This window comes from Ambystoma mexicanum, chromosome 9, assembly GCF_040938575.1.
Source record: "Ambystoma mexicanum isolate Mex_15411 chromosome 9, UKY_AmexF1_1, whole genome shotgun sequence".
In the NCBI taxonomy this organism is placed as follows: Eukaryota; Metazoa; Chordata; class Amphibia; order Caudata; family Ambystomatidae; genus Ambystoma; species Ambystoma mexicanum.
The window spans coordinates 611,779,420-611,795,500 of record NC_090931.1 but is presented as its reverse complement, the minus strand read 5'-3'; the positions used below and the strand labels follow the sequence as shown (position 1 = coordinate 611,795,500).

Below are 16,081 nucleotides of genomic sequence, written 5' to 3'. Positions count from 1 at the left end.
AGTGGAAGCAAAATGAAGAAGCTTGGGCGCCAGGCCCTCTGTCCCTCCTGAGGGTACTCCCACAGATTTCCGGTGCTGGACCACATACATCCACTGCAGCTACCATTCACGATTGAAGGAGGGCAGCCCATAGATGGGGTATTATAATTACCCCGGGACCCCTTTTGTCGGTATGGAATAATCTTGATTTTTCTCCCTAGATGCGATCTACCCCGGTTCCGGAGAGGGAGGTTTAGCTCTTCTGCGTGACTTATGATGCCGGTGCCCCCCCTGTCCTTCGAGGAATGTGAGACCAAATTCCAGGTTGAGGGAGAGTGCTTTGCTTAAACACAACTCAGACATTGATGTCTCATTCGGCCACGACGACCAACGGGGGCAGGGAACTTCTAGCACCAGAGCTCAACTTAACGGCAATGGCACCCAGGGGTAGAGTCTCAGCCCTGTATAAACTATTGGATAGATTTGACCCCGATATTGAGGAGGGCTATATGATAAAGCGGGAGGACGACCTGGGGAGAGAGCTGGAAGTGGATGATTGGAATCGAATCTGGGTCCGTATCTTTGGTAGTTCTACGTGTGTGACAAACAAGGAGGTGGCAGCAAAAAGTATGCTATCGCTGGTACGTCACCCCTGAGAAGCTACACAAAAATCAATCCCTCTATTCCTCCAAACATGCTGGCGCGGTGGCCTGCTGTGGGTTCACCTTTTCACTTGCTCTGGGTCTGCGAGAAATCCTAATGCTTCTGGCGGGAAGTACTGGCACAGATTAAAAATATTACGGGGCTAACCATTCCTTGGGGTGGTCTTGTTAGGGTATACAGTGAATGGGGTAAACCCCAAAAGCAAAGGATCATAATTATGCAACAGCTGCTGAGAACCACAGGTGAGTGACGGGAAGAGATGCAAGCTGCTTGATTAACAATTTCATATTGACTAAGCAGGGCATGCGACAGAAGGTCAACTTTAGAATGAGAACTTTGCTGTGCGTTATTAGGAATAACAATTGCATATGAGAGTACAGGCAGAGCCAATCACTGGATGTCATAGTGCTTGGGTGGCTCAGGCAAAGATTTCAGCAGCAAAATGTAAAAGTTTCTGTAGAGCTCTTTAAAAAGGGAGAGGAAGGGGTTCAAATGTCAATAGGGTTCTTTTAGGCAGACCAAGGGGACAGGGCCACTTCAAATACCTTTTGGTCAGGTTTTTGAAAGCTCAAAAGCATAGACCCAGGCCTTTTGGCCCAAAAACAGTTACTAGGTACTTTCAGCACCAGGCTGGGATATAGACTGGGAGTGGCGGCACTGGGTTCCAGCAATGCTGTGCTGTTCAGCAGCGACGATGGTTTGCGGATCGAAAACACTGGAGATGGCAGCCAATGGGTCAGCTGCGCTGGAAGACTCAGTACTGTGGGTTGGGCAAAGGAGAGATTTACCTTCGGCTGTGAGCGGGCTCACCAGGCTCAACATCGTGCCGTAGGACTGCGACGGCTTTGAGCTTGAAGAACCCGATAACTAGTGAAGTGGTGTCAAGTTTGGGACAATAGAAGACGCATAGGGTCTTAGATGTGGATCAGGCAGGGCTTCTGCGTTGAGCTAAACTCAGATGCGGTTGAGCGTGGAGAGGACTCAAGCTGGTTCCTTTGCATCAGCCTGTACAGTGTTGAAGGTGCCCAAACTGGCATCAAAGCAGTTTGGAGATGCAGGGACTGCCAGGGGTCTCTTCCTTGTTTCTATGGTTGCTGTGAGAGCCAGTCCAGGGTCTCGGGGACAAGGGGAGTCCTTTCTTTCACCATTCCCCACCAAGATGGTTTACAAGGTTCAGTCGCCTCCACTGAGCAGGGTCCTGGGTACCAGTGTCTCAGTTGAAGTAAGCCTTTTCCAGCCAGCTGGTCACCCCAAAAAAGGCCTTTGGGATGATTAGGGATAACATCTTTCCTCTTCCTTGGAGCTCCTGTCTTCACCTCTCACTAGCAGAGGACTGTTGAGTAGACTGTACTCGCAAACAGGGATTCCAGTGAATGCTGCAAACGAATGCCAAAGATGAATAAAGCAAGGGTAAACTAAGGGGAGGGGTTTTTCCCCCCTTTTATAGAGGCAAAATGCTACAGCAGATTGGTTCAGTTAAAGGCTGTTAAGTTGAAGAGCCTAACCCTGGCTGCTTTGTCATTTGCAAGTGCAAGTGTGCAAGTGTCATTTGCCTGCTGATGTGAAACCCAGAGTGCCTTGTCTGCAGGAAGGGGGACAGCTTGTTTGGGAGCACAATCAAAAATCAAAATGGAGAGAGCTCTCTGTAGTCTGTACCTCTTGTCTGGGCTGCTCTCCCTCGGCCCCCTTCTTTTGTCTGCCTACATAAAAGGCTCCCAGCAATCAGCACCCTAGTGTCAGACGGCCATTCTTATGACAGGAATGTCTTTGAAGCACCGGTTCCCAGGACACATCCTGAGCAGGAGAATCCTGTTCCCTGAAAAAAGTCATTGCCCCATATAAGGGGGTTCAAAGGCAAGCTTCCTGCACTGCACGCAACATGATTGTGTTGGGTACCCAGGCTAGAGAGCTAATGCACACCAGACTCATGACTGTGCCCCTACTCACCATGCTGACAATATGACATTCAGTAGCCACCGTGTCATAACCTGACATGGCTAATATCTAGAGATTAGCCACTGCTACCAGGCTGCTGGGGTGCACAATGATAAATTATATTTTGAACCAGAGGTGCAGACAATTAAAAAGATGCCTCTGTTAGAATTTTGTTTTCTAGCAGTTGTGTTCAAGAATGCACATGACCTAAGAAAATGTCCTTCCGCCACTGCTGAGTAGGTGCTGCAGCTGTCTGGAGACAGTCACAGCAAGGTACAAGTGTCCATTACAAAAGGGGGATACGTTTAGGAGATCTCACTTTCAACAAAAGAATTACCTACACTGTTTTATTAAAAATTAAGAATAAACTCAGGCTATCACACCCTCATCAGGTGGCATTCTGTCACAGAAGTAAATCCGCTGTAAGCCCTTATCAACCAGATCTCCATTTCGCTTCACTCAGAGGAGAACTGGCATAAGAATGGAGTTATGCCATGCACGTATGGTGGCTCCTGGGGATACAGGAATTTTGATTTGTGGGATCTGAATGTACTAGTGGATGAGTTGGTGCACACGGCTTTTAAAACGATGGTGTCCACAAATCTCAAGTGGGGCTCTGGGAAAACTGTCTTGCTGTTGTTGGTGAACTCTACTGGATGAGTAAGCGAATTACGATCTGTCTGCCGAGGCCTTAAGAAGGGGCTTCTCCAGACCCATGGTTTGTTTCTTCCCAAGATCATGTCCGAGTTGTACATATACCAGGAAAGCAGGAAGCACAATCTACCATTTCTCACAGGATTGCTCCATGCCTCATTGAGTGTTACAAGGTTCAAATGATGACGCTCCCAAAGAGCCTTCACAACTTCTTGTTCCGGCTAAAGTGGCTTCTGTTGCTTTTCAAAAGGTATGTTCCTTTTAAAACTATTTGCAAAGCAGCGATGTGGCCCTCCCCGCTCGCCTTCCGCAAGGCATCCTCATTTATTTCTGTTCCAGAGTGGAAGGCCGGTTTAGACGAGATATTTTGAAGAAAGCGTCTGGGTAAATCCATCGAGTATTTCTCCTCCCAGACTGAGGGCTCGGGTAATCTCCATCAAAATGGAGGGACGGGGCAGGACGTAGGAGTACGTCCAAGTTATTCACCCGCCATAGTGACCCCTTGTATACGAGGTGGGGCGCCAGGTGTGGGCATGTCTGCACATGCATCCCCCAGCATCACATATGTTTAGTGAACAGCAGACTGATATTCCAAAAATATTGAAGCATGGGGGCTATGGACTGGGGGTACAAGAGTTACTATGCTGGGTGAGATGTGTACTACTCTTCACCGCCGCTTTTTTCTCGGTCAACCTGTGCATGCAATCTTCTCTACTTCTCTTACCTTTTCATATATAATCTTTTGTCCACATCTGTCAATATCAGCTTTTTAACATTCATAACATTGTGCCATTTCCTTCATCTTTTCAGTTTATTTGTAACTCTGCTTTTCATCCTTTGTCCAGACTAACTTCTTTCATGCATATAGCCCTCACTCTCCTCCCAGGACTGGCCCGAGAGTTCCCTGAAAGTCGACAGTTTTACTTAGTTTATAAATGAACAGGCGTGTCCCTACCTTTCCTCTCCTCTCCGACAACTACCGATTGTGCCTGTTGTGTTTTACGACCATTTGCATGTAATATTTGCGCATGAGCATCCGTGGACCTAGCCACAAGGATGTGAAAGATTACCATGGAGATGGATTGAAAGACCTCTATGCTCGTTACTGCCGCCATTTTGCAGAGGCTATCACTGAATTCTCCTTTAATCTTGGTATAGCATTGAAGCACCACCTACCCCCCGGACCACCCCCACCCCCACCCCCACCCCCACACACACACACACACCCACCCCCCACATGACCTTCTGTCCCAGAGCACAACTCTTTGAAAGCGTGTGAAACTCAAACTTGTTAAACAAATCGTTGCCCACTCCGGGAGAAAGTTGCCCATCCACAAAGGATGTAGGTTGCAACACTGCCCCGTGTGCAAGAGGTTAATATAATGTATGCCATACATCGTCACTAGACCAGGATATCAAATATACACAACCTAACGTTATACAGGATCCATTATAGTAAAACGGACCATAATATAGCACCTATGCACAGCTCATTTAGGCATATGTAAAGGGGTCAAGCAGTCTGTGGGAAATGGGTGCAAGCACATACTTTTACCACTAGATGGCACGACAGGCCAATACTCTACATGTTGTTGAACCTGAGTGCACTGGAGCGATGAGTGTTACCTGATTGCGCGTGGCAGAGTATTCAGGGTTGACGGGGAGAAAAGGCACCGCACTCCGCTCTGTCACCAGCGTGCTATGGTTCTGTGTGGTCAGCCAGACTGGAGGGGAGAGAAGATGAAAGCACGTGTGTCACTTGACCCAATGGTACACAACTTACATTTGGTGTGGCATATCATCTGATGCAATCCCGAGACAAGGACGCTGAATACAAATTTAATATATTTCTTTTTATTTAGTGATTCGGCTTGAAATCAAGCCTCTCACTATGTAACAATAAAAATAATTCATACTACAAAATACATCATAAAATTCCAACAGTCAAATAATTACCAACTTGATTTAAAAAAATCAACAAAAAAATCAACGAAAACAATTGACAATGGATTAATTAAAAATTGGGAAATTCAATCAAAAATGTTATAGTAGCTATACTAAAATACATCTTCCATAAATCAGTTGAGATAAAGGTTGTATCTTCATAAAATTTAGCAAAGTATCTGTCTTTTTACAGCCAAAGATGTACATCATGTGACATAAAAAAAATGTAATAATGCCTTTTTACGTCGAAAGACAAATATGAACATGGCACAGAAATCGACGAAGCTAGTGCGGCAATACATGGCTTTAGTATGTGAATACATGATATATAGGACCTGGAGAGAGCATGGCCTGTAGAGAGATCCAACACAGAGGGGTTGCAGACAAAATCGCCAAGCAAAGGAAATGACACTTTCACCAAATGCGACAAGCAGATGGGCTGGGAAACGGTAGTGGCAAACCGAGTTAAAATGACCATAAAGTCTCTGCGGCAGATTACTGATGCACGTTAAAGTCAATCACTGGCAATCTTAAAACGCAGACAAGTGCGTGCAATGGGGCCAACCAAAGACATGGATCTAACATCGATTCCAAAACCAAACCAGGTGGTCTTATGCTGACAAGGGACTTGCAGAAGTGGGTTTTTTTGCACCACTGTGCGAGATTCGGGTAGGGGATCCTTTCGGTTCTTTGAATAAGGTGTCTGAGAGGCAGAGAGCACATTTCAGCTCTTCAACAACATCGGTCACTAGCGACAGACCGTCCAGGGTATTAAAGGCTGTGTGATGTAATCCACAGAAAGCGGGTGGGGTGCTGAATAACGGATATTTTGTGAAGGCTTTCATTAACCGACTAGATGACCAAAGTGAGGACCCTGCCGTTCCGGGAGGATAGCTCAGCGGCAGCGTGTCTTGGAAGCAAGACGACACGAAGCAACAACAGGTTCGATCCCCGGGTCCGCGCTTAGAAACCTCTGGGTGTTTAAGCGCGTTATAAATACGTAACTAAGACAACAATAATTAAAAAAAAAAAAAACAATTATGCAACTAAGAAAAACAAACAATTCCTGTAACAGCGCCTCGATGCCTGCGGGCTGTGTGAGCGCTTTATAAATTTAAAAATAAATTGGTTTGTGGGGTAACGGTCTCCATTAGGCTCGAACACACCCTTGAGTGTGGCATCTCAGCTGTGTCCCAAGCTCTAATTTCCGGGTGCGTCTTACTGCAGCATGGGCACCAAGCAACCCACTTCTTGCTCGTTTACCCGTCTGCTGGCTACTCTGCCACCTCGGGGAGCATTTTGGGGGAATAAAGTTCCAAGGTGTGAGACTGCACTGGGCTGTATTTGATTCGCAGTTTCCTAGTCTGTCTGGAGAGTGAGCCAGCACAAGCCCTCATTTCATCCACCCTTTGATTGACCGGTTTGTCAGTAGCCAAGTCATCACAGACCCCCCCCCCACCCTCTTGAGTGAGTGTAGAGAGTTCCAAGGATATTATGAATATTATCTCATGAATATTAATGAGGGGTATCCTAAAAACCTGACATGGATCGGGCCCTCGAGGCCTGGAGTTGGACGTCAAACTCAACACAACATGCTAAGCATGGGTCCTTTTTGTAGGAGAAATAACCACAACAAGGATGTATATCTTCAAAATGTAATGAAGTAAAATTGGTATATTAAAACGTAAGAAATTAATTTGTGTTTTACAAAGTGGAATGTCAAAAACAAAGGACGGATGCTCTGCATCAAGATTCGGGAAGTTAGAGTAATAAAACACATACTTCCATATTTCAATAGAGCTGATCTGGTGCAAGTTTAAAATAAAAAACACCATTCATGTTAAACCATGCTCCCAGGTTACAAGACTACAGACAAAATGTACACACTTGCAGCTTCACTCAATTACATTGCGGCCCCCTCTCCAGTCTGATGGTTCACAGTGTGAAAATTGCCCTGCAGGGAGGCCTGCCATATAGGCAGGCAAGAGGAAAAAGAAATCAATGTGTGAGGCAGCTGAGGCAGCCTAGTGAAAGTACTTCAGCTCCAGGAACCCTAACAGATTCGGCACCAGACCACTAAAACAAAAGGAACAAATAAATATTCACTTAACCTTAATAGCAAGACCCACTTCAAAGTGCTAGGCCTGGGACAACTACCCCTCCTGTACCTCTTGCGATGCTCCTGCCTCTGTCTTTTGATGGTCGTACCACAGCAAAGCATGGCCCTCCAACCACCCTGAATTTGATGTACAGCTGTGCTGCATGGTCCAGTTGTTGCTGCAAGGAGAAGGGGCAACGGTACCAGGCGAGTTACCCAACTGATAAGATTTGGGAAGGTGTCTCGCGCTCAAACCACAATCTAAATATTGATCAAGTCCACTAATATCAACTCTGATGCCATTAGAGTAACTCCAAAGATTGGTTAAGTAATGTCTTTTTAATTCTTTGTGTAGCAAACAGCCGATACGTGTTTCGACCACAGGTCGTTTTCAAGGCCCCACACGACTGTCCTGCATCAACTCAAGAGGGATTGATCCCTATAAAAGAAGCCTAAAACAGGTGGTTGTGGCTATTGGAAGCCTGACACTGAAGCTAGAGGTATACTCTATAGAAACCGTCCACAGCCAACAAACCGCAAATATTAGTACACCTGCCGCAGATGAAAACGACAATAGCTGATGATTAAGACCAGGCTTGGAATTTTCACTCGGGACATCAGTCAAATAACTTGCCCAAGAGAGGGAGAGTAGCAAACAAGTGTGGCACCTTGAAAACGACCTACCTGTGGTCGAACCACGTGTCGACTGTTTGCTATACAAAGAATTAAAAAGACATTCCTTAACCTATCATTGGAGTTACTCTGATGGCATCTGAGATATTAGTGGACTTTATCAATATTTAAGATTGTGGTTTGAGTGCGAGACACCGTCTCAAATCCAAATCGTAACATTAACTGCCTTCCAAGTTTGAGGGAAGAGATTGCTCGCTGCCACCCTTCTACTCTTTTTGCAACAAATCTGTGAATTAAAAAAGATGAGTGGCGACTAGCACGGTGGTCAGTCAAAAGGCCGAAACAATAATACCGAACGACAAAAATCTCGAAACAAAAATCTCGAAAAAAAAATGTCTAATAATTAAATGATTTATTTATATGTGTTTTTGGGGGTCAGGTAAGTAAAAAAAAGGGTTAAAATAATAAAAAAAAAAAACAGGGGTTGGGGGAACCCCCCCATTTCGAAAAAAACCGTCAAAAAAAAAATTCGATATTTTTGTTTTCGGCCTTTTTTTTTGATATTTTTGTTTTCGAGATTTTTGCGTTCGGTATTATCACTATAAACCGACTAGCACACATGTTACATAACGATCACACAACTTGAACTTAGCGAGTTACCCAACTGCACCGCTATTGGTACGTTGCAGGGGCTGGTATAAAAATCAAGGTCAAAGCTTGGAAGGCAAGTCATGCCTAGGACCTCACGCCAACACTATATTGCCCAAGAAGCGGCTTGCGACCAGGCATGCCAATAATGAAGTGCAAGACTGGGATTTATTAATTGCAGCAGATGCTTAACCCAGGCAATGTGGCACCCCAGTTTTGTTCTTTCTGTGGAAACTCGCCAGCTCTTCACATTCCCAGCTCTGCTGCCTCGCCACAGGTGCAGATGGCCTTAGCAACCATGGGGTGGCATTCCCTGGCATTGGGTGCACCGGAAAGGCCTCCCTAAGACCCTTGCTTTGCTTGGGACCTTAAATCGGGATTTCTGAACAGCCAATTCCCAGGAATGCCATTCCCTGCAGACTACAGCTGAACCATTGCTGAGCCACAGGCAAGCCATTTTCCTATTCCTCTCTTCAGTGTCAATATGGCTACCCAGGTGATAGATACGCTGCTCTATTAAAAAGGGTGCACATGGAACCAAAACGGACCCTGGAAATATTATTCCAAGTGCCCCTACATTAAACTAGGCCAGCGAACACAATGAGCAAACCTAACCACCGAGGAGAAGATTTGAAAGAAACTGGTCCAAATGGTGTATTGTAAAGCACATTTGTCCACATGACAAATATTACTTATCATTTACTGCCTGCTCCACTTGCAAATCATTCCTTGAACGTGTAGTGTGTGAATGTATGTACTAAACTCCATGTTGCAGCATTACACATTTCTTCTAGAGGCACATTAGCAATGAAGACTACGTTTGCCGCAGTGTTACGTGTGTAGTGAGCTCTACGTTTAAAAGGGTAATGTTTTCTTTTCTAGTGAGTAACCAAGTTGCATGCACTTCATGGTGCATCTAGAAATGGTGCAGTTGGCAACAGGATCACCTTCTTAGGCAACTGTGGAAGATAGAAAGCGTTTGTTTTTTGTATTTTTTTTTGTCTAGGTAAAACAGGACTGCTCTTTGCATATTAAGTGTGTGTAATGCCTCTCCCCTCCCCTCCCCTCTCCTGTTCTGTAGGTTTGGGGAAAACACAGGTAGCTCTAGGGATTGATTAACATGACATTTTGAAATATTTTTTTAGGTGAGAACCATGGATATGTGTAACAATACCATGTGTTTATGCATAATGACAAAGGGTTAGGATACATACAGTGCTTGTAACTTTCTACCCCTTCTGATGAATCTTACACCTATGAGAAAAGATACCTTGTAGGAGAGGTCTCTTAAGGTGGCCTTGTGCATTGACCAAAAGGTGGTCCCATAAGTCTTTGTTAGCACCATATTAAGATTCCAATCAGGTGTTGGATGAGAATGTTTTCAACTTCTTCCATAACGTCTTTAACTAATGGAACTCTCCACCAAGACACCTTACGCGGTTATCTAGTGCACGCTGCTGAAGATGTCAGATGTACTTTGAGGGAGTTCTAGAATAGTTGTGTCGAAAAGGTAAAGTAGATAAGTTACAAAAATGCCTTGATGAATATTCAATCGGGCTGATACCTTTCTGTTAGTACCAAATCACAAAACACCTCAATTTATTAAAGTAACTTCTCGTGTTTGGCTTTCTGGCCTTCGTTAATATGGCCCTGCATCTTGCTGTAAATTGTAAGTGTTCAAATTCTAGGACTTCAGGATCCATGCTGCTAAATTTGTTGTTTGTGGCCATGGGTGTGAGAGTTTGACCTCCTGTTGTGTTAGGTTGTGTGTTGGTTAAAGCTTGAACGGAGGTTGGAGTGCCATTTGTAGAAGGTAGGGGTACCATGTTCGTCTTGTCCACATCGGTGCAATTAAAATGTTAGGCTCTTGTGTAGTGGAGTAGAGGTGTCTGGGTTGTGGTGGGCGGGAGGGTGTGGGCATAAGAAAAGACCCCTTGACCAACTCCTCCATAGAGCTTTCCCCAGTGACCCATCTGGGTTTGTGCATTTCTTGTTCTGGGCTATTGAAAACAGATCCACTGTTGGCTGCCTCCACATCTGACCATCTGATTGAGTGTGCTTGTGTTATATCTGCACAAGAAACATTTGCCACTAGTCGTTAATGTACAAATGAATGCACACTTCAGTGGTGTTCATGTATTCTTTCATCAACCTCTAAAGTGATGAAAACAATGTACAGGATTTCATAAGTGCACGCCTTTTGTTTGACATGCGAGTTATTCAGCTATTTCGGTGCGTAAACATCAGGATCATATGTTATATTTGCCACAGATGGTGTCACAGCCGGTGATAATCTTATTGCTCAGATAAACTGCTTTTGAACCCTTCTTTACTAGTTTCGCCAACTGTACAAGAGCTTTTTGGCAAAAGGTCAGCAGAATGCTCTCTCCTGCGCACTTAAAACCTGTCCAAGATGAGATTTTGCTTCCAGTGGATGCAAGCTACTGTCCCGGTGAATGTGAATATATGAATAGATGACCCTGCATAGTTACGGGGAATCCTTGATACATTGGCTTTCACAACATTCATGAATAGCTTTTGATCTGTTTGACGAATCGGCATAAACAGTGCCAGAAATCCCCACATAAAGGTGTTTTGGACTTTTTGCTTATGCGGATAGCCCAACGTGTTTTACAGATTTTTGCCAATGTTTTTTTTTTTAAGGTGGGGCAAAGTGTGGGAATAAGCGCTTTTATTTTCATTTGGCAGAATTTCGTATAGGAGCTTGTGTAAAAGTAAGCCTAAACTAAGAAACTATCTCACAAGATGCTTTTCAGAAGTGCAGGCTTTCCCAGGGGCTGATCCTCCATAATGGGTGAGCGGGCTCGACCCACTAAACCTTTCGCCGATCATGGAGAAGCCGTGCCAGCCCAGTTGAGGGTGCGCTCCTGCTCTGGCCTGATATGTAAAGGGGAAACGCGGCTTCCCTTTCACAGGTCATACCCCAGCAACGCATGCCCAATGGACCATGCAAAGCTGGGGAAGTCAGCTTCCCCAGCCTTGCATCGCCCATTGGAGATGCGGCGTGGGGCACTTCCATTTGCATGTGAACGAGGGCAATCCTCTGCCTCCCTGCACACAGAAACTGAGCGGGGCAGAGCAGGGTACCGGTCATTACCTCTGGCTCGTGCACGAGTAGTGATTCTTGGTCATACTCTGCGGGAGCTCGAGATGAGGCCGCGGCAGACCTAAATCCAGGAGCAGTAAAAGGTGTGTAGATGCGCGAGTGTGCGATGTATTGGTGCGCACATGAGTGAGAGAATGCTGCATGTGATGTGTGAATGTGTGCGTGGTTGTGCTAGGCCGGGGAGCCGGTGGGGGTAGGGGTGCGGCGACTACACATTTTTTAGTGGCATCTATCAGTAAAAAATGATAATTCTTGCTTTATAAACCTCGGTTGATAAAAGGATGCGTTATTACTTGGATAGACTGGCATTTTGGGGCAGCCAGTCTAGCCCCAACTGTGGCATGGCATTTTATTCTGGGCATCGATGATGAAGCAAGTCTTAAATATTATGTGACTAGACTGGCGTTTTGGTTTTACTGTGGCATAGCATTTTATTCTGGGCATCAAGGATAGAGCAAACATGATGTGTGTTGTGTCTAGACTACAATGTGCAGCCAGTTTAGTCATGTTTTCTTAGTGTAAAGGTAAAGCCAACAGAGTATGTCCATATGTGGCGAGACTGCCATATTGCAGGGCCAGCGTGGACATGTTTTCTTGTAGTATGATTATGGCATGATGTACAAAGCAAACAGGATTATGCTCTTGTATAGGGACTTTTGCATATATTGATGCAGCCAGCATGGAAAAGTATAGGTACAGCTAGCGTGAACATGTTTTTATACTGCCATATATTGTGGGTGAAGGCGGCATGAAAATGCGTGGCTAAATGCTCCTGTGCACGGTTGCCGACTTGCATCGATTGCATTTTTTGATTGGCGTTACCCTACAAAACCAATTGCAAACTGACCCAATATTTTTTTTTTAAGTGGGGGAGTGATCCCCTTCTCCCCGGAACCCTCATTGGTCGGTTCAGGCTCCCTCGTTACGCTCGGGTGCTCTGGCATATTTGTGGGAAATATTTATGCCCCTTCAACTAAAAAATGAACAGATAAAAATCTGGAATGTTGTATTCATGAGGATTGGTCCGAATAAAGAATGAGCTGGCACGAAAAAGCAAAATAATTCAAACACTGGCCAGTGCGGAAGGGCCAAGAGGCCAAGTAGACTGTGCTGCTAGCTTTACATCCTGATACGGAACGGGCGGGCGAGCGAGCGACTTCTGCAACTCGTGAGGTACCTTAAGATGTTGCCGGGCCAACGCAGTTGTGATGGTGTGGCAGTTCCAGGTATGCTTTATGCTGAAAGATTCTGGTTAAGCTTTGCCTGTGGCTCCTTCACTCGGTTCAACAGATGAGTTTTGCCTTTCCAGTGCCCAAAGCCTCCAACACCTCCTATATGTATTCAGTTAAGTAGAAAAGGAACACCAAGTGTGTGTTTGAAATGCAAGGCATGTGTTTGTGTGCAACAGATTTGCATTGGTTGTGTGAGTGATTTTGCGTGTGTGATGGGATCAAGCGCAGGTGTCTACATGCATTAGTACATCTGGATATCTGTATGGGAGGTGGGGGTATGTGCAAGTTCACGCATGTGTCTGTGTATGCATGTCTGATGAAGTGAATGTGTATGTGCTAAAAGGCATGGGACAAGGTCAAACATGAGCACCAGTAGAATATATTGGAGACACCATTATAGAGCATGGAAGGGTGTAGGGAGGGGGTTCATGGGCAAGGCAGATTAGGACCATCAGTTCAATTAGATATTCTGGGGGTATCGGCACACAGGAATGGCAAATGCTTATTCTGGAATATATTTTGGAGAGGCATCATGCATTTTTAAAGGGGTATGTTGGCATATATATGGGGAGGAGAGGGGATCTTGAACTATGCTAGGACTTTTTTCTATTCCTGAGAATGCAACATTAGTGAGACAATAAATTAGGAAGTAAGTTGGCTTCATAGGTTTACAAATGCTTCCAGTTTCTCATGCAGGCAAATGGACAATATCAATAAATCTTCTTGCAGGTAAGGTTGATGACTAGATATGTATTCTCTAAGCTGCTGCACTGTGTGGTGATGGTATACTATCGAAGAATCAGAATTTAATATTTAAACTAGCATATGATGGCAAACCAAGGAAAACGCTATACAAGTTTGCCTGTACTCAATCCGCCCATAGAGTACTTGGTGGAGGCAAAACTAATGCCTTGCAATCCCCCACCCTCCCCTGTGGCTGAGTCCTGGCAAACTATGTAGTTTTCTCTTGCATGTAGATGTGGTTTTGAGCCTAGGCCTTTGGATTTGGTGCCTACCCAATCAGCCCATTGGAGAGGTTATTGCTGGAAAGAGTGTTGTGGGGTTTATTCAAAGGGCCAAACAACTGAAAGGCTGACTGGAAAAATGACATGCCAGCCTTCAAAATAAAAACCTTTCATTACTGAAAATTGGCCCATTAATGCACACGGTGTGTGTTTTGGCTAGTGACACAAGGAAGAGATGTGAACGGCCAAGCATTGGAAATCAAAAGGCCTATCTTTCATTACAAAAGGAAAGGTCAAACTGAAAAGGAGCCTTGATTCACATTGGCAGAAGAAATTCAAAGGTCCCTTCTACATGAAAAGAAGGTGTTCAAACACACTAAAATGGCTTGCATAAGCGTTTTGTATTTTTTAAAGCAAGAAATGAGAAAAATGTTACCCTGCTAAAATAAGATCAGGGAAAAAAATGGTGACACGATGCAATGTATTAATATAGATAATATACTTCACATGAAAAATACCGGCAACCATTGAAAAGAAAATGCTATTTTGTTTCCATAGAGCAGAGGCAGATCCTGTTTTTGTTGTTGGGCCGAATTCACAAAGAATTCACCATTGCAGGCATGTTGGCCTTCTGGCCTGTAAAGTGGATCCCTTTGAATCTAATGCATGGCAGCTATTTACAACTGCAATAAAGGGACTACCAGTACTGAATAGGGAAAAATAAAAAATAATTAGAAGGTTTTGAGATCAAAATTGTGGACAACTTCAGAAAACAGGACAATGTGCCAGATGTCAGCGTGGACTTACGGTATGAGAGGGCAGAGGTGAGACATCTGGTGCAGGATAAGGATCTCGGCAGTATCTCAGTCTCAAAAAACAAAGGGGACTAGTGGATTAAATTGCAGGATAATGCAAACTGTAGCCCAGGCCAGGCCTGTACCAAGTGACTTCAAGGAAATGGGGGTGATGGGTTGAAGAAATGAAACTAAGAGGTTTTTTAGGAAATCGGTCTACAGGTTAATATGACAGATGCCATTTTTCATTAATCCCAGAACCATGGGTCGCACTGAGCTCTTTTATATCTTATTTCGAAGGTTAGGATGAGTTATGATAATGAAAATATATCCTTCATGGTATGTTAGGAATTTGTGTGATCAGAGAAAGTGTGAGCGTGGCCTCCTCAAAAAAGTTAGAAATCTGAAAGTGGGTGGGCAGATTACTTATTAAATTAGTGATCTAGATATAACATTTTCATAAGCATCAGTTATATTTTGTGTAAACAGTCAAAAACTGCCACTCATCAGTGTCGAATGATGCAGGAATGGGACAAGTCTTGAAGGATTTGCCACTATGAGAGGAATCCAAATATATTTATATTTGTTTTTTTTTAGGGTTATATATAAAATCAAAATATTTGCCATGTTACTTTTTCTGTCACATGTGGAAAAATCCAGATGGCAAATTTAGCGATGGGGTTCCTCCTCTCTTAATTTTTCATAAAACAATTATCACCACCCCTGGAACCTATCTGCCGGCAGCGGCCAAACTTCTAGGGTGGGGAGATAAGTGAAGGGCCAATCAGATGTGGAAGAATTCTTGCAGGACACTGCCCAATATTGAAATCTTGATTGTGTCACCACTGGTATATAAAGTGGATGCACTAGGATAGAGGGGAGAGCTGCAAACAAATGACCAACAGACAGCTGCCAAATATCACCAAAAGAGATCTTATGAAATTACATCTGGGTGGAGTTTGGAAGTGGACTGGAGCTCTCTATTGCTGGGGAGACTAGAACAAAATAGGCTGTGATTCTTCTTCACTGAAGCCATAGAGAGAATTGTTGTGGAATCCAATTGAATGAAGAGCGGACCAGATTCCTTTCCCGCCGTCCCAAAGAGCCAGGTCCTGCTCAATCACAGAAACCGGAGATGTCCAAAAGTAAGTGGATTGTCCAACCAAATGTCACCCATTCCCTTTCATAGTGAGTTCTCTTCCATTAGTGGGTGGGGGGAAAATTGTGTAGACCTTTAGTATATTTTACTGTATATTAATTTTATCAACTCCCAAATAGATTGAGGCATGGGGGAGCTTGCAAGCATTCCAAACTTTCACCCTGTCTTCTAGCGGGAAGATACAAGATAGTCATTTAAAGCAATTGGGATGACTTGATTTTCCTGTTCACCCCTAACCTCTCGATTGAGA

At 44.4% G+C, this 16,081-nt stretch overlaps 1 protein-coding gene across 11 annotated transcripts in view; it reads right to left on the bottom strand.

The window, feature by feature from the left end:
• The window catches only part of GIT1 (GIT ArfGAP 1), a 583,248-nt gene that overhangs the window by 176,068 nt on the left and 391,099 nt on the right, over nucleotides 1-16,081 (bottom strand). For all 11 annotated transcript variants that reach the window (XM_069615265.1, XM_069615266.1, XM_069615270.1 and 8 more), the window contains one exon: nucleotides 4,858-4,955. In XM_069615265.1, the coding sequence (XP_069471366.1) occupies nucleotides 4,858-4,955 (98 nt within the window). The remainder of the gene's footprint in view (nucleotides 1-4,857; nucleotides 4,956-16,081) is intronic.